General features: G+C 35.2%; 1 protein-coding gene across 4 annotated transcripts in view; it reads right to left on the reverse strand.

The window, feature by feature from the left end:
• The window catches only part of RCHY1 (ring finger and CHY zinc finger domain containing 1), a 35,133-nt gene that overhangs the window by 13,374 nt on the left and 1,424 nt on the right, over positions 1 to 20,335 (reverse strand). For all 4 annotated transcript variants that reach the window (XM_063705318.1, XM_004038836.5, XM_055384500.1 and 1 more), the window contains exons 2-4: positions 16,223 to 16,342; positions 15,866 to 15,981; positions 1,145 to 1,223 (exon numbers count right to left, since the gene is read on the reverse strand). In XM_063705318.1, coding sequence (XP_063561388.1) covers positions 1,145 to 1,168 — 24 coding nt within the window. In that variant the 5' untranslated portion in view covers positions 1,169 to 1,223; positions 15,866 to 15,981; positions 16,223 to 16,342. The remainder of the gene's footprint in view (positions 1 to 1,144; positions 1,224 to 15,865; positions 15,982 to 16,222; positions 16,343 to 20,335) is intronic.

Raw genomic sequence — 20,335 nt, forward strand, 5'->3', positions numbered from 1 at the left:
ATTACAACATATCTGATCATCAATGGCATCTCTGAGTTGATGGAATGTAAATGCTGAGGTGAGGATGCAATGAATTAGTGTGTGCACACACACTACACATGCTTTGGAAACCAGAACATCATAGAAATGTAATCTATAAGATACTATTGACTCCTGGCTATCTCCATTAGCATAGCTTGCCATCACCCCAAACTCAAGTTTAAAAACCAAACTCAATCTTTTATCTTCAAAAAATTTACAATCTACTAATCAAGTACCTTAAGCTGGGGCTGAAAATCTTCAGAGTCATCTTTACTCTGCCTCATTCTTTTTCCTTAATACCATTACCGCATCATATATGTTCATTATTCATCTCAATTTTCCTCACCACTTTACTATTTAGGCCAAGTTCTAGCTAATATTATATTTCTGCAATAACTTCTTATTCTTATCTTCTACCGAACCTACTATACTGCTAAGTAAATGATTTCAAACAGTCTCTTTCCAATTAATGTTTATCTGTCTCTCTCTCTCTCTCTCAACAGCTACAATGTTGCTACTTACACTGTTCTCCCTTATCTGGAATTTCCTATACTTGAACAAGTACGATTTACACTTCACTTTACACCAATCCTCCATTCTCTTAATTAAATTCTTACAGTAGATAGAATCAGCACTATAATGTAATACTTTATTAGATTTTTTTTTAAATAATGAAAAAGGGCCTGGGATTGTGACATAACTCCTACATCCAGATTTAAAATATGTATGTCTTAATTATAAAAAGAAATAGTAAAATATTTTCTGAATTTTCTTAGAATGTTGTGCTAATTAGGTTACACCATTCAGTATTTCTCCTGTTTTAAAGTTATTCTTAAAAGCAGTACCAATGGTAAGAATCCATAAACTAACTTGGAAGTTGCCAACATTATGCTAGTAAGTGATATAAGCATTCTTACACTACAGAGAAGAAAAGGAACTGTAGGTCAGATATTCTGAGGTACATATTTTAAAATATCTACTTGTTAATACTGCTTTTCAAAAAAGCAATATAGTTGCACTTGGAAATACATGAAAATTAGCATGCTTCCAAAACATATTAGAAGTTAAGCTTGTTGCAAAAACACTGTAATATTTTAAAAATTATACAAACTAAATTATATACCTTGTGTCTTCCTTGAAGATTCATAGCTAGGCATAAGTTACATTTCAAACAATGGAAAAAATCTTCCTTTGGACCAATCCTAGCAAAACACATGAAAGCCAAAAGATTAGATTATTTTTTACTACAGTCATGATTTGTTCATTATGTAAAACACAAGTTTAGTCTCTGTAAAAAAAATTTCCAGCCACAATGGAGAATATGGGATAAATCCCTATCTCCCCAACATCCCTCTCCAAATGTAAGCACTATACACAGAGTGGTATCTACCCTTCTAGGGCTTTTTTTTCTTTTTCTATAAAATTGCAAAAAGAGAGAAACACAGACACACACACACACTTCGGGTTTGATTTCTTATATTAATGGATTCTTTCTACAGATGCCATTCTGCAACTTTTTTTCACTTGATATATTCTGAGGATTTTATGTCTGTCTACACAGAACCACTTCATTCTTCTTAATAGCTACATTAATGGCATGGATGTATACTAATTTTTTTAAATATTCCCTCAGAAAGATCATAATTTATGATCTTTAGTTGCTACAATGATACAGTAAACATCCTTGTCCAGACATCACTTAGTTCACATGTTGATTATTTTTTACGAGATTCCTAGAAGTGAAACTACTGAGTCAGAAGATGTTGCAACATTAATTGTGATACTGCCAAACTGACCTCCAAATAGACAGTACCAATTTATACTTCCACCAACACTGCATGAGAGTAACCATGTTCCCCACACTTTGGGTAACATGGTTACTTGTATTATAGACAAATGAAAGATGTCATTTTAATTTGCATTTCACAAATAATGAGACAGGGACTGTACATTAATGTTTATGAACTACTTGGATTTCTCTGTGGATTGTCTGTTCATATGTTCTGTCCATTTTTCTACTGAAGTATTTGTTTTTAACCAATTTACTGGTAAAAAATATATCATGAATATTAGTTTTTTATTTATATAATGAATATCAATGTTTTCATTTGCATGTATATTTATATACCAATATCAATTTTTTATTTGCATATTTTATATTTACTTTTCTGGTCTGTGATTTCTCTTAACTTTGTCATATAGCCATTTTTAATTACTATGTAGTAAAAAGTCATCAATATTTTCCTGTATAGCTTATGCTTTCTGCCTCTTGTTTAGGAAACTTTTGTAACCTATAGATCATAAACAGACTCTCCTATGTATACTTCTAGTACTTACAGCTTTTCATTTTTATATTCTTCTTTAATCCATTTGAAATTTGCTATATATGGCAAAGGTTAGATTGCTACTTGTCCCTAAATTTCTATTCTCCACTTCTTCTACAATGATAGGGTATTTAGCTAGGCACTGAGCTATTCAGAACTGTCCTGAATAAAGACTATTTTCCAACATACCTGGACGTTGGGAACAGAAGAGATACATGAAAATTCTGCATTGTGCCCTCAAGAGGAAAAATATGCCTTCCCTTCACCTAACTGTAGCCTTTCTACAGACCAGAATATAAGGCATTTTAGACTACAGAGACAAGAAAATATCTTATGGGTGACAAGGCAAAAAACAAGAAGAGCCTGAGTTCCTGTTTAGCTACACAACTCAGATTTATTTCCATGAGAAATGAACTTCTGCCTTTCTTGAACCACCATTACTTTGGGTTTCTGTCACAAGATGCTAAATCCATACTCTAATGAATACAGTTTGAAGAGTCAATTTTTGGTTTCCGAATGGATAATCAATTATCTTAATACTACCCTTTCCTGATTTGAAATGTCACTTTTGCCATAAATTCATATGTATAAATATTTGTCTGTGTATATACACACACACATATTTATCTATTCGTCTATTCCTGCACAAACAGCAAACTATTTGAATTACTATAGCTTTATCATGTTTTGATATGTGGAATGGCAATCCACTCTTCGTTGTCCTTCCTTCAAAATTTACTCAGCTATTGTGAATTTTCTCTTACAAATGAACTTTAGAATAGGCTGTCAAACTCCATAAGTAAAATTCTGCAGGGACGTTTCCACTACTGCCAAAGACAGAATAACGGAGATCAGACCTACCCTCCCATCTGAAAAAATAATGACAAAAGACAGAATATATGAAACAGCAGTTTCACTGAACATCAGGCAACAACACAGAGTGATCTGTGAGAGACAAGAAACAAAGTAAGTGAGCCCTAAAATTGCTCATTTATTGCCTAGAGAGTTTTGAGGCCAGGACAGGTTAGAAGAACTAAGGGTGAGCTAGGAAGACATCATGATTGAAATGATGAGCTGAGACACTCTAGAGAAACCAAGACAGATTCATAGGACAGAGCACCAGATAGGAGAGCTGTACAGATAGGAGAGCTGTACCTCTGAAATATTTAGTAGGATACCCATCAGCACATGGATGTAAGAAAACTACCCAAAGCCAGGGAAACAACCTTCTAAAGAATGAGAAGAACAGTACTACTCACACATGGCTAGAACAGTGCCTGATCCCATCAAACAGACTGGGGAAACTCAATTCGCAGGCTCCGGGTGGAGTATTCAGAAGGATATTGCCTCAACAGTGGAGAACAGCCCTGGGATAAGCCCTTCTGTAGATCTACCTAACAAATTAGAAAAGTAAATCCCAGAAAGTCTAAACTGTTTCCAAGTAACTTAACTGCAACCCAAAACAAAGCTCAAGAAGATTTATAGGAATACAAAAATACCCAGCACTAAACATGATAAAAAGAAAAATCACATCTGATATCCAACCCACAATAACCAGGCAACAAAGAGGCAGAAAAACACAACCTAAAATGAGAATAATAATCAATCAATCAACCCAGAACAGACACAGATGTTAGAATTAATACAGGGCATTAAAAGTTATTATAACTGTATACCATTACATTAAAAAAGTATTAAATATGAAAAATATGTTTAAAGACCCAGATCAAACTTCTAGACATAAAAACTACAATGTCTGAGATTTAAAAATACATGATGAAACTAATGGCAAGTTTGATATTGCTAACAAAAAGGTTAGTCAACTTGAAGGCACAGTAACAGTAACTATCTGAAATGAAATAGGAAGAAAAGGGAATTTTTTTAAAACGACAGAGCATGAGTAAGCTGTGAGACAACTTCAGGCAACCTAACATACATGTGTTCAGTTGAGCCTAACGCTGCCTCCTACATATTTTAAGATCGTCCTAAAAGGCTTTGCTGTACATAGTTAACTGTAACCTAACTGGATGTGTTTACCTACAGTAACCTACTCTAGTACCAATCAATCACCAAGTTTCATCCAATCACAGGCAGTCCTCTGTTCAAACTGTGTTTAAATAAGGCAAATGCTGAGCTGTAACCAATCCAGCTGTTTCCATACCTTACTCATTTTCTGTCTGTCACTTTCCTTTGTCTGTCCATAAATCCTCTCTGACCACATGGCAGAGCGAAGGTTGGTCTGAACCTATTATCATTTTGGAGCTACCCACCTTGCAAATCATTCTTTGCTCAATTAAACTCTGTTAAGTTTAATTTAAACTCTGTTAAGTTTAATTTGTCTTAAGTTTTTCTTTTAACACATGCAATTGGAGATCCCTAAGGTAGGAAGCAAGGGAAGAGGAGGACCAAAAAAACATCTGAAATAGTAATAGCCAAAACTTTCCTGAAATTAATGAAAAAAACTATAAACCAATGGATTCAAAAAGCTCAACAAACCCTAAGCACAAGCAACATGAAGAAAACTATACAATAGAACGTCATAATCTAATTATCAAAACCAGAGACAAAGAAAAAAAAATCTTAAAAGCAGCCATTTTGAAAGAAAGAAAAGAAGACGTGCACAGAAGAAAAATAAAGATGACTGGATTACCCCCGGGACAGACTTCGCAAACTCAAAATTGGTAAAAGGAGAGAAATAATAAACAGCAGAGCAGAAAAAAATGAGAGTGAGACTGAAAACACAATACAAAAGACCAATAAAACAAAAGCTGGTGTTTTTGAAAAGATAAAATCAAAAAAAATGTAATAGACTACAAAAAAAAAAAACCAGAAACAAAAGAGAAGACATAAGAACTCAGACCACAGAAATAAAAAGATAGATACTATTACGAACAACTATTTAACCACAAATTGGAAAACCTAGAATAGATAAATTCCTGGACACATCCAACCTTCTGAGATTAAACCACGAAAAAACCTCAATAAGCCAGTAACAAGTAATGAGACTGAAGCCATGACAAAAAGTTTCACATCAAAGAAAAGCCCACAATCTGATGGCTTCACTGCTGAATTATAGCAAACATTTAAAGAAAGGAAGGAAGAGAAAGAAAAGAAATCCTAAAATTTATATGGAGCCACAAAAGACCCTGACTAGTCAAAGCAATCCTGAGCGGAAAAAAAAAAAAAAACATAACTGGAGAGGCTTCACACTACCTAACTTCAAAATATACTACAAAGCTATTGTAATCAAATCAGCATGGTACTGGCATAAAAAGAGACAAATAGACCAATTATGCAGAACAGAGAACCCACATATAAATGTATGCATTTACAGCTAACTCATACTCAAGAAAGGTGCTAAAAATGTAAAACAGAAAAAGGACAATCTCTTCAATAAATGGTGCAGAAGAAAACAGGATACCATATGCAGAAGCATGAAACTAGATGCTTATCTCTCACCGTACACAGAAATCAAATCAAAATGGATTAAAGACTTAAACCTAAGACCTAAACTATAAAACTAATGAAAGAAAACACTGGGGAAACTCTCCAGGACACTGATCTTGGCAAAGATTTTTTTGTGTAAGATCTCAAAAGCACGCACAACTGAAACAAAAACAGACGGAATTACATCAAGCTAAAAAGCTTCTGCACAGCACAGGGAAACAAATAAGTGAAGAGACAACCCACAGAATGAGAGAAACTATTTGCAAACTATCCACCTGACAAGGAATTAATAACCAAAATATATAAAGAGCTCAGACAACTTAATAACAAAAAAAAATGATTTAAAAATAGTCCAAAGACCTGTACAGTAATTTCTCAAAAGACAAACAAATGGCCAACAGGTATGTGAGAAAATACTCAACATCACTAATCATCAGACAAACAGAAATCAAAACCACAATGAGGTATCATCACATCCCAGTTAGAATGGCTTATATCATAAAAGACAGGGAATAACAGATGCTGGTGAGGATATAGAGAAAGTGGAAACCTTGTATACTACTTGTAGAAATATAAATTAATACAGCCACTGTGGCAATCTGTATGGAGAGTCCTCAAAAAGACTAAACATAGAGCTACTATATGATCCAGCAAGTCCACTAAAAGTACATATCTAAGGGGAAATCAGTACATCAAAGGGTATCTGCACTTCCATGTTTACTGCAGCACTATTCACAATAGCCGAAATATGGAATCAACCTTAGTGTCCATCAGTGGATGAATGTATAAAGAAAATATGGTATATGTACACTACGGAGTATTACTCAGCCATTAAAAAGAATGAAATCCTGTAATTTACAGCAACATGGATAGAATGGAGGTCATTATGTTAAGCGAAACAAGCCAACCACAGAAAGACAAATATCACATGTTCTCAATCATATGTGGGAGCTAAAAACAGGATGTCATGAAGACAGAGAGTAGGCTGGAAGACACCAGAAGCCTACAAGGGTAGGGAGGATGGGGCAGGGGAGGGGATGAAGAAAAGTTGATTAATGGATACAAATATACACTTAGAAGAAATAAGCCCTGGTGTTTGATAGATCAGTAGGGTGACTACAGTTTACATTAATTGATTATACATTTCAAACTAGCTAAAAGAGAATTAATTCAAATGTTTCTAGCATAAATATTTAAGCCTGGGCAACATGGGGAAACCCCATCTCCACAAAAAATTAGCTGGGCATGGTGGCACATTCCTATAGTCCCAGCTACCCAGGAGGCTGAGCTGGGAGGATCACATAAACCTGGGAGGTCAAGGCTGCAGTGAGTCATGATTGTGCGATTGCACTCCAGCCTGGGCAACAGAGCAAGACCCTTTCTCAAAAAACAATAAATATTGAAGGTAATGGATAACCCAATTAGCCTGATTTGATTACATGAATGCAATGAATTACCACATGTAGTCCAAAAATATGTACATCTAATACATGTCAATACAAATAAGGATAATCAGAACACAGCAACCACTTCTGCTATGCGACTCTGTCTTATAATAAGCTCTCGTGCTTATTTAATAACAATGAGAAACTGGTTACTTCCTCACTTTTTAAAAAGCTTATTCTTGTACATTACAGTAAGGATATATGTTCATTACCAAAAAATTAAGACCAGATGTTTGCCCGTATTTACCGAAAACTGAAACCCCATCTTTAGGGCACATCAGTCTTTGAGAAATATAGCCACAGTCCAGAGATTATCTATAATAAAGCTATTTTAAAACATAAATCAGGAATAATACACTATTAAACTCTGTAAGAAGCACTTGATTTGCTTACAGTGATTCTTGCCTAAGGATGAACAGCAATTTTTCAAGCCCACATCTCCAGATGAGAGTCAGATATATCTTAGATGAAGCAATAGGGTCAAGAGTAGAAATTCAGTAGGAGAGCTATACCAAGAAGACCTGTTCATCCTTGCCTTATAAATTTATTTAATGAACTAAAAGCAATGATAAACTTTCATGATATACCTAAGACAAAAATGTTTAATTCCCAAAAAAGACTTGGTGCAAAAGACTATCAAGAATGTGCAGCTCCAAAAAGACTGATTTTCAAACAAAAATACAGGAATTAATACATTCAAATAACATGATTTTTTAAAAAGTTATCATGAAAGGATAGTTTTCAACTCTAACCAGTTTCTCAAATATATACTTATAATTTTTATACATACTATATACAATAAAATATGTATATATTTTTAGACAGAGTTTTGCTCTTGTTGCCCAGGCTGGAGTGCAATGGCACGATTTTGGCTCACTGCAACCTCCGCCCACGGGTTCAAGCAATTCTCCTGCCTCAGCCCCCCGAATAGCTGGAATTACAGACATATACCACCATGCCTGGCTAATTTTGTACTTTTAGTAGAGACAGGGTTTCTCCATGTTGGTCAGGCTGGTCTCAAACTCCCAACCTCAGGTGATCTGCCCGCCTTGGCCTCCCAAAGTGCTAGGATTAGAGGCGTGAGCCACTGCGCCCAGCTCTTTTAATATTTTTATTATCTAAAAAACAATAGTCATTATTGATGATCATATGTCATTTGACTAAAGACAGTATTTGTCAAACTTAATAGATTTTGCTTCCAATATCTTTTGGCAGATTTTTTAAAAATCAAAAGAACTCAAAAATCCTCAAGGGTAGTTTTTCAGTATGCCATATGCACTCATTAAAAGCAACTGCAGAAAATAAACATTTCAAATATTTTTGAACAATGACAAAAGATAAAATGCCTCCTAAAATGCCTACTTGAAGTGAACATAATTATTTGTCTATAACGTGAGTCACATAATATTACAATACCCAATAACATAAAACAACTTTTCTATTTGAAAATTCTGTTATTCTACACATTAAACATCTCCTAATTATGTTCCACTGAACATGAAAAGAATTCTATAATCAAATACTGTTATTAGAAACTCAATATACTTGGATATTTGCACTGTACAATTAACAAGTTAAAAGTTCTGAAAAGGCTCGGTGCGGTGGCTCACGCCTATAATCCCAGCACTTTGGGAGGCCAAGGTGGGAGGATCACCTGAGGTAGGCAGTTCGAGACCAGCCTGACCAACATGGAGAAACCCCATCTCCACTAAAAACACAAAATTAGCCGGGCATGGTGGCGCATGCCTGTAATGCCAGCTACTCGGGAGGCTGAGGCAGGACTTGAACTCAGGAGGCAGAGGTTGCGGTGAGCCAAGACAGTGCCATTGTACTCCAGCCTGGGCAACAAGAGCGAAACTCTGTCTCAAAAAAAAAAAGTTCTGAGAAGGGATTTTGATTAAATTCAGCATTTAACAAAGCTTTTATGACTGCAAAAGCCTTTTTATACAATATTCACTCTGTACCCAGGTCTAGTTCTTTTTTTAATCAATTCTGTTTTAAAGATGAATATTTTGTGACATTTATTCTTTCTTTAGAAATCTTCCAAAGAAGGCCAGCTGCAGTGGCTCACACCTGTAATCCCAGCACTTCGGGAGGCCAAAGCGGGTGGATCACGAGGTCAGGAGATCGAGACCATGCTGGCTAACATGGTGAAACCCAGTCTCTACCAAAAATACAAAAAATTAGCCAGGCGTGGTGGCGGGCGCCTGTAGTCCCACTTACTTGGGAGGCTGAGGCAGGAGGATGGCATGAACCCAGGAGGCGGAGCTTGCAGTGAGCCAAGATCGCGCCACTGCACTCCAGCCTGGGCGCCAGAGTGAGACTCCATCTCAAAAAAAAAGAGAAAAGAAATCTTCTAAAGAAGAAAATCTACTTTTTCTTTAATAGAATAAACCCATTCTATTCTGTTTGCAATTATCATATGGGTCCATTGAACCCTTTCATAAATCTGATACATTATGGAATCTTAATCTTATTTTTCCTAATTTTGGTATTTCAGCATCCTAGGAATCCTTTCACATTAATTATCAATCGTTCCCAACTATCCTAACAAAAAGACTAAAATGCAAAGCATGGTAGAAAGCCCTTTCATGTAGAAACATGAAAGAATGACATGAAATAATCACTAATGCATAATCCTTCGGTTTTCTTTCTGTACTGCTCAAAGTATTACATCATCTTTCCAGAAGGCATTAAAGAGTCCGCAGATACCTTCTTTGTAGTTTTCCTTGAACACAGTTGAGAAATCAGAATTTTTCATTTTTCACAAATAGAAAAAAAAAAAGACAGGAAAATTTAGACAAAATAGAAAATAAACGCAAAAAGGCAGATAACCATTCTAGACTGAAGGTTCTCCACCTAGGCAATATTTACATTTTGAACCAGATAATACTTTGTAGCAGGAAAGCGTCTTGCACATTATCGGATGTTTAGTAGCATCCCTGGTCTCTATCCAGTAGATGTCATTAGCATCCACTACCCCTCACTCCCTGGTTACAACAGCTGAAAATGTCTCCAGGCATTGCCAGATATCACCTGGGAAAAAACTCTCCCCAGTTGAGAACCAGTGCTCTGGACTCTAATTATAATGATGGTGAAATCAATCCTATAAGCAATAAATCAGATTATGATTTTCAGATGATGTACCATATGAATGGTCTCACTGAAAAAAAGGAATGAACAATATATTTCTAAGGACAAAAAGAAAATATGCTGGCCGGACACAGTGGCTCACATCTGTAATTCCAGCATTTTGGGAGGCTGAGGTGGGCGGATCACGAGGTCAGGAGATCAAGACCATCCTGGCTAACAAAGTGAAACCTCATCTCTACTAAAAATACAAAAATTAGCCGGCTGTGGTGGCGAGTGCCTGTAATCCCAGCTACTAGGGAGGCTGAGGCAGAATTGCTTGAACCCAAGAGGCGGAGGTTGCAGTGAGCCGAGATCACGCCACTGCACTCCAGCCTGGGTGACAGAGCGGGACTCCGTCTCAAAAAAAAATTAATTTAAAAAAAAAAGAAAATATGGTATCCTCACTTAGTCATTTATTAGGAAGGACTTCAAATTACATTATTTCATGATAAAAACCTGGACATCCTTTAAGAATGTGTGATAATATTCTTCCATCTTTTATGACGTTTGTACACCAAAATTTACTTAATATGGTTCATAAGTGGACAAACGTTGAAGGCAGGTACATATGTTAAAGTACTTAGAAGGAAACAGATGATGTAAAAACGAAAAAAATTCATTAAAATGTTTTGCAATTACAGAGCATGCAATTATGAAGAAAGGTCGTCTTTTCTTCAACCAAATTACGACTCTCAAAGTTCTCAAATGTATTTGAATTTGGTAATATGTGTACAGAAGTAATGATAAGCCAAGACTTATCAGTGGTGTATTTGAGATCTGGAATTAGTATTGCATTTTGATGATACAAATACAAGAAGAACCAGAAGTAATTACAAGCTAGAACCTATTAGAAATGTATCTAAAATCTAGTATCAATTATTTACACGATGCACATGTGCCAGATTCAAGCATGACAACTGACAAGTAAATACAGTTGACCCTTGAACAACATAAATTTGAAGTACACAGGTCTACTTATAAGCAGATTTTCTTCTACCTCTGCCACCCCTGAGATAGCAAAGCCAATCTCTCTTCTTCCTCCCTCTTTTCAGCCTACTCAACATGAAGAAGGATGAAGACCTTTATGATGATCCATTTCCACTTAATGAACAGTTAACATATTTTCTCCTTATGATTGTCCTAATATTTTTCTCTAGTTTATCCTAAGAATATAGTATATAATACATATAACATACAAAATATGTATTAATTGGCTATTTGTGTTATTGATAAGACTTCCAGTGAGTAGCAGGCTATTAGTAGTTAAGTTGTGGGTAGTTGAAAGTTATACTCAGATTTTCAACTGAGCTGGCAGTTGGTGCCCTTAACCCCCAACATTGTTCATGGGTCAAAAGCAGTTACAAAGGACACTGATATATCTGAGCACACATTATCTTCAACTTGGAATACATGGAATTAAAATTTGGGTTTGCAGTGTTCAAATTCTTAGTAAAATTTCCAGTGAAGTTAATTTTCACTATCCTTTATTCTTTCGTCTGCACATTATTCACAAAAGGGCTTTTTAAAATATTTTTTAAAGTAAAAAGAATCCATTATACTTAAATGGTAAATGGTGATGACTAATTTTTCTAGTATATTCAGGGTTATCATAATACTGAAAACACTGCCAAAGATATACTGCCTACACATTACTGTGCACCTACTGTATATACGGCAGTGGTCACCAACCTTTCTGGCACCAGGGACTGGTTTCATGGAAGACAATTTTTCCATGGACCGAGGTTGGGGGATGGTTTCGGGATGAAACTGTTCCACCTCAGATAATCAGGTATTAGATTCTCATAAGGAGTACACAACCTAGATCCCTTGAATGCACAGTTCACAATAGGGTTTGTGCTCCTATGAGAATCTAATGCTACTACTGATGTGACAGGAGGCAGAGCTCAGACAGTAATGGTCAATCACCCACCACTCACCCTGCACTGGGCAGCTCAGTTCCTAACAGGCCATGCACCAGAATCCGCACCCCAAGCACTGGGGACCCTGATATAAGGCACCCCCAGGTATAGAAATTTAAAATATGAAAATACCGTGATCTCATGAAGTTTAATATTTACCATGTAGCATGAGATGTGTACTTTGCAGTAACAATAACTTGAATGTCAATAAATCAACCAATAAAAGAGGGTATGATTTTCTTGGTTGTGTGTGGTAATTAGAAGCTATGTGTAGATATGATATCAAAATAACACTACAAAAGTGAAAATGAATTAGTTAATCAAATAGGATGAATCTTAGAAACAGAGCTCAGTAAAAAAACAAAAAGAAAAAAAGGCCATATATATGATTTTTAAAATAAGCAAAATGAAACATATATTGTAACTTCTACTTCCACAATGACGAAATAGCTTCTATAGGACTAAAACTCCTACTGAGAACTAGAAAAACTCAATTTAAAGAAAACAAACAAGCTGTTTAAAAGTAGTAAAGAGCAACTGAGTGCTTGCAGGGCAACGATCTCAGAGAGAAAGGAAATATACTGAGACAAAGTCAATAGTCTCTACTTCTTTCTTCCTTGAGAGATTTTTAGACCCTAAACTGTGCTGTGACAAGCTAAGAAACTAAACAGAGAGCAACAGGTAAGAGCCTAAGAAACTAAGTAAACCCTCTGAAAGTACTCCTATGCTAGGGGGCCAAAATTTGGAGTCCAGATTCCACCACAAAAGAGATGGGCCTGGTAAACGACCCTAGCTTTAAGTCAAGATCTCCAAGGGACTATGTCCTAGGAGCATAAGAATAAAGGGAGGGAAAAAAAAAAAAATAGAACAGACATACAAAAAAAAAACACAAAAATTAGACTCTAATTATATCAATGCTAAATTGGATTAAGGTTATCCATCCCTACATTAACTGCCTTCTGAAAGAAAATTAAATTCTCTCTGAAAAAAAAATAGCATCGAGAGCTTCATAAATTTTTACATATTATGTCCAACAATCAACTAAAAAAAAAATCAAGCATGTCAAAAGGCAGAACCAAACACCAAGGGAGAAAAAACAGAAAACAAAACTTACCCATAGATAATCAAGATACTGGAGTTATTAGGCACAGTCCTTTAAATTATCTGTGATCAATACATTCAAAGAAAAAAAAGGTAAAGAATTTCACCTGACAACTAGAAAATAACAAGAATGAAGATAAAATATAAATTTTATAACTTAAATAAATAGATAACTTGGTAGGCTTAAAAGCAGATTCAACGCAGCAGAAGAGAGACCTGGAAGTTAATCTGTGGAAAGTATCCAATTTAAGCATAAAGAAAATCAAAGTAGGAGAAATACAGGAAAAAAAAAAGAGATATGGGATGTAGTAAAAAGATCTATGGGATGGAGTCTCAGAAGAGGTGGGAAAACGGTACAGAAACATTATCTGAAGAGAAACTGGCCAAAAATATTTCAAAATTGACAGAAGACATCAAGCCACAGATTCAAGAAATGCTACAAACCCCAAGCCAGATAAATATTACACTCAATCAAACCTGGACACACGGAAAAAATACTAACAACCAATGACTTAAAAAACAGCGAGAGGAGGATAAAAGACATTTTAACTTCAAAGAAGCAATAATAATCCTGAGAAGTGATATTTTTAAACAGAAACCATGGAATCAGAATATCTTTAAAGTGTTGGGAGGTCAGGGGAACCAATACCTGTAAACTTAGAATTCTACACCCAGCAAAAATATTCAAAAATGGAGGCAAAAAAAGACATTTTTCAGAGACAAAAAAAACAAAAAACAAAAAAAAAACTGAGAGAATGTATCATCAGCAGGACCTCACTAAAAGAAACACTAAAGACAATTCTTTAAGCAGAAGAAAAGTAACTCCAAAGATAATGCTGGAGACCTACAGGAAAGAAGGGCAATAGAAACGGTAAATATATAACAACAATAGCATATAAAGACTCTTAGTGTTTAAGGTCCTAATATTGTCCAAGAAGTGATAAACATATTATTCTAGTAAGCCAATGATGTATGTTATAATTTCTAGGATAACCACTAAGAAAATAATTGAAAAATGTATAACTAACAAGCCTATAGAGAATAAAAGCAAATAGGAAAGCAACAGATTAATCCAAAGAAGACAAGAAAGGAGAGGAAAAAAGACAAATACTAAGGCAATAGAAACTACCAAAACTGTAGATTGAAACACGAACATATCCTAACTACCTTAATAAAAAACGAACTACATACTCCAATTAAAAGACAGTTTTATCAAACTGGATTGAAAAATTAAAACTCAACTATATGCTGTTTTACAAGACACATGACTTAAATGTAAGTATACAAAAATGTCTAAATGGAAAAGGATATACATGCAAAAACTCATCGAAAGAAAGCTGATATAGATACAGTAGAGCCTAGGGCAGGAAACATTACTAAAGATAAAAAGACACATTATATAATAATAAATGGGTCAATCATACAGGAAAATGTAATAATTTTACGTATGTGACCGCTGAAAGACATGGCCTTAAAACATACAAAACAAAACACAAAAGAGCATATACTATATGATTCCATTTATTAAAAACTTCCAAAAGTCAGCATACTGGTTACCTTTGGGGAAGTGTATTAATTTGGAGGGGGCACACAGGAAGCTATGAAGGTGCTATGAATGTTGTGTTTCTTGATCTGGGTAGTGGTTACAAAGGCATGTTCATTTGTTAAAATTCATAAAATCATTTGCTTATAATTTCTGTATCTTTTGGTAGGTTGGTTATCCTTCCTTAAAAACAAACTATATTTTAAAAAAACAAAAAAACAAAAAAAAAGCAAGAAAGTGATTTAAAATATTCAAGACAGTGATTATCTCCAGCAGGGACAAGAAGAAAGGACTGAACACGGAACACCTTGAGCTTTGACAGTATTGGTAACATTCCTTTCCTAAACTCGGTGGCTTATTCACTGTACTGTACTTTAGACACACTTTACATACATGCTTTAATATACATCTAAAATACTCGAGATTTTTAAGAAAGAAAATAATTCCTTATACACCGACATGTCAACAGTAGCTTGTCTGTGGTTAGGCTCTGGTTATTTTATTTTTATTATTTCTACTTTTCTGTTTTTTCCAATTTTTATAAAATCACCTGTATTTCTTGATAATTTTTTAAATACTAATTTTTACAAAGGAAAAATTTATCCCAATTCTCTACCTCAGTTGCCCATAAAACACTTTATATAAAACATATTTTATATTCCAAAGGTAAAATTCTAAATAGCTATACAATAATTGATGGGTAAATTAAATTATTAACAAATTATGAATAAACTTTTTAGAATGGATATGTTCTATAGCTTGATTGTGCTGATAGTAAAAGAGATATCGGTATTTATCAAAACTCATTGAATTGGACACTTAAAATGAATGTATCTTATCAGATGTAAATTACACCTTAATAAAGTTGATTTTAAAAACTATTATTGCATATACATTAAAAGCAATTAGATAAGAACGCTTTACATACAGTACCTACAAATTCCACAGTTTTCACAGTGATACTGCTTCTTATCTTTGTCAAACAAATGGCATATATCGCAATAATATTCTCCAAACAATGTGCTACATTCTTCACAAGTCTGTTGGGCCTAAAAAAGACACATAATTAAAAACTGCAATAAACTAAACATTTTGAGTTACCATTTGAATATCTAGAACTTATGTTCAACTATATGCAGTTTATTTTTATAAGTTTTGAAACACCTAAACCAAAGATATTGCTTATTCTAGAAGTTAAAGAAATCTTATTTATGATACTTTTGATTAAATTTTTTCAAACCACCTTAATACAGCTTTTAAAAAGAAAATAGAAATGTCATAAAATCTTACATGTTGAATTTTTTCACAGTTTATGCACTGCACTTCCTTCACTTTAAAGCGATCTAGTTGATGATCTTCATTGTTATCATGACACAAGCGGCAAGTATAAAGCTTGTCACAGCAAGGTGCCTAACCCCCATGGAGAAAAAAGAGATATAGTAAGAAGCAAAAGAAACTAAGTGTGCAATACAAAAAGAAAATTTCTTCCTCCTCCTCCTGGATGGAACTGAAAGATTACACCCAATAGATCAGTTGCTAAACTGATCCTAAACATAACATTTCACTAGTTTCTTGGCATATTTTAGGTTAATTCTTCCCTTCAACATCACTACGTCTGTATGAAGTTGAACACAACTTTAAAACAAAAGAATTATGAAGGAAATCCCTAGACTGAAACACTAATCCCACAACACCTGATATGCTTTGGCTGTGTTCCCACCCAAATCTCAACTTGAAATGTATCTCCCAGAATTCCCACCTGTTGTGGGAGGGACTCAGAAGGAGGTAACTGAATCATGGGGGCCAGACTCTCCCGTGCCATTCTCGTGATAATGAATAAAATCTCATGAGATCTGATGGGTTTATCAGGAGTTTCCACTTTTACTTCTTCCTCATTTTCTATTGCCACCACCATGTAAGAAGTGCCTTTTGTCTCCCGCCATGATTCTCAGGCCTCCCCAGCCATGTGGAACTGTAAGTCCAATTAAACCTCTTTTTCTTCCCAGTCTTGGGTATGTCTTTATCAGCAGTGTGAAAACAGACTAATATAACACCCCAATTTCATTCTGAGCCTAAAGAGCAAACAGGCAACCTCTTCTTAGACATTTCCAGATAAATTCATTTACATTAAAAATAATAAAGATTATATTCTTATTTTGCTAGCTTTTATTAATCATCAACCTCATATCTAATATTGCACAAAATGCAACAAATGTAAGAGACAGCCCTTGTTTTCAAGCACAGCAAAGACTGCCAGTTGTCCACCAAAATCTATCCTCTCCTTCCTGGGCACAGTTGTTCAGCTATATCAGACAGATGGCCATATGCCCTAAAACATGACAAAATGATACAACAGAAAAATCTCATCCCTGGAGTGACCATGTGGAGCAAAGCCTCATCACCAACCTGCATCACTCACCTTGGAATTGTTAAATGGAAAGAAATAAAACCTTTATTCTTTAATCTACATCACTGTTGGGTTTTTTCATTACAGCAACTTTACCATTACAAGTATATCAAGAGATTTCCAGGCCAGTGACTTTCCAATACACTGTGACCTTGCAGATCCACTCATTTCTGAAGGCTTCCTATGCCTTGACTTACCATAACGTAGTTCATTCCTTAAAGATTTTAACACTTAACTGGCTTCCTTTTTCTGCAACTCTCAGTTCCTTGACTTTGTCATTTCCAATAACCTTGTCCTCCAACCCACTATTCTCATAGTTATACCGCAGAACAGCAGTTCTCAAATGGTTTGGTCTCAGGATCCCTTCACACTTTTTAAAATTACTGAGAATCCCGAAGAGCTTTGGTTTATGTGGATTTTATCTATTGACATATACCACATCACAAATTAAAAAGGATAGGTTTTTAAAATATTACTTCTTTTTAAAAGTAACAAACTCATTACTTGTTAACATAAATAACATGTTTTAATGAAAAATAACTAAATTTTTCCCCCCAAACAGCTGAATTCTTCTATCTGCTTATGCATTCAAACAGTTGTGGCTGAAGTACAAAAAGAAACTCTGGCCTCACACAAATATGTACACTGGAAAAGAAAGGAGTATTTTAATAGCCTTTTTGGAGAATTATGGATATCATTCTCTGATATTACACTAGAACAACAACTCTTAAAGGGTAGTTGCAACATGAAATCTGAAATCGTATCAAGGAATACGACTGATACGATGCCTCTTTTCTTCCTTGGTTACATTCAAATCTATTGCTCTATCTTGCACTTCAAATGGATGTTTTACTCATGCATTGGTCATTTGGAGAATACCAGTTCAGTGAGTTATTTACATCTTCTAAATGTTCACACATTTAACATGCAATATCAAAAAATCATATTCGTTAAAAGTCTTTAGGTATTGAAGAAAATCTCACCAAAAAAAGTCTTTTAAAAAGCTTCCAACCTCACAAAAGCTAATAAAAGTTTTCCAAAATTCTAATTTTTGTGTAAAAGCTTGAATTTTATCACTGGCAACAAATACTGTCATTTTCATTTGTAGTGAGTCTCACTTTTCTCCTTTTTGAGAAAATGTCTGCCAACTACCCAAATGTGAATGACTACAATTTTTTCAAGTAAAAAATGCTGTTCCATGAAAAAAAGCAACTAGTTCACTTTACAATCCAATTGCACAAGAGCTTTCCCTCAAGACAACCCTCTAATTTCAGTTTGCAGAAGTGTTTGATCAAAACTTCCCATGTCATTGAACAGCATATTAAAAGATATATTCAAGGGTTGAGATTTGGTTAAAATTAACGATTTTACTGCTTTATCAACATTTTTAAGTGAAGCTGGCTTTTTAAAAAAACTATAGGTGTAGTATAGTTCAGTGCCACTGTCTTGATTCAAGCTAAGATACTAGCAATACTAAACAGTGCTTTTCCACCATCAATGCATGTGTCAACAGACTGAAAAAAAAAAAAAAAAAACAAATATCTTAGTGTTCATAGAAAGTAGTTTTGGCCTTGCAGAGCCCCTGAAAGGACTTCAGGAATCCCCAGGGTTCCATTCACCACACTTTGAAAACCAATGCTACAGAACAACGGCACCCCCTTTGCATCTCAATTCCAAGCATGAAATTCTCTAACCATTACCTCCTCCCTAACTTACTCCAAGCCTCCCCTTGCAACACCCTAGTTCCCTTCTCAGTTCCTCTACACTCATGGATAACAATCCCAACCCTGGTTAAATCCTATTTGACTTCTATCAGAAGCAGCTGAATATGGCTAGAGAAGAAGCATCACCGTCCTTGCTGGTTCATATGAAGTGGACACTTACTACCACGTTTCCCTAGTCAATTCTCTCATTCTTCCAGAGTCTAAGACCTAAGATTTAGATGATCATTTCACTTCTTCTCCTCTGGCTTTAAAACTCTAACAACTCTTCCTCCTTAACACTCTGCTGATGACCTTATTTCACTATAAAAACAGTAAACATACTTCCTGCTGACAGGCCTGAAAAGAACATCCTCCTATTATCTCTATTAACTTACTTGCAAATATACTTCATTCTCTGCCTTCCCTTAGGAAGAACTGACAGTCTATGTTTCTAAGGCCAACTCCTTCACTTGTGCACTGGATTTCATCCCCTTTGGCTACTCAGGGACAATGCCCGTACAGTTTTCTCACTCTCTCCTGCATTATAAAACGTTCTCACGCTATTGTATCATTTCCTAGAATATACAAACATGCTGTAATACTTCCTCTCTTAAAGAGGAAAAAATATGGCGCCAGATCTCCCAGCAACCACATCTTTTTTTTGCTCCCCTTTACAGCTAAACCCCAAGAATAGCCTATAAGTGCTATTTTCAATTCCACTCCTCCCATTCTTTCCTAAATTCACTCTAATCCTAATCTCTCCACTAAAACTCCTCTTGTCAAGATCACCAGTGACCTCTTCCTTGCCAAATCCAAAGGGCAATTCTCAGTTATCTTACTCAAACAGCTGCATTTGACCCAGCTGACCACATCCTCCTTGAAATACTTCACTTGGCCTCTGGTATTTAAGAGAGAGAGAGCGGGGGAAGGCAAAAACTGTTTGACACCTAGGGCGAAGTATCTCAGTGCTATGATACACAGATCTAATTGTGTGGTTTATGGGGGGCGCCAAGATGTTAAATTCCGTTTTAGACCTCAAGTTTGAAAGAATAATAATACATCTCAGTAGAAATTGAATCATAAGGATAGCATTCAATTTCCTTACACAACACTTGGTGGATGACCAACATTTTTAAGGAGCTTCATTCACTTCAGTGGAGCAATGTTCGTCAAGCCATGACCTATAGAAAAGAGTTTAGGATGCACGTACAGGCCTGAGACTTGAACTTGCTTCTAATAATGAGTCAGTGACCAGCAAGGCTGACTTGTGAAGTGAAAGAACAAAAAATAATA

The sequence above is a fragment of the Gorilla gorilla genome, chromosome 3 (assembly GCF_029281585.2).
Source record: "Gorilla gorilla gorilla isolate KB3781 chromosome 3, NHGRI_mGorGor1-v2.1_pri, whole genome shotgun sequence".
Classification (NCBI taxonomy): Eukaryota; Metazoa; Chordata; class Mammalia; order Primates; family Hominidae; genus Gorilla; species Gorilla gorilla.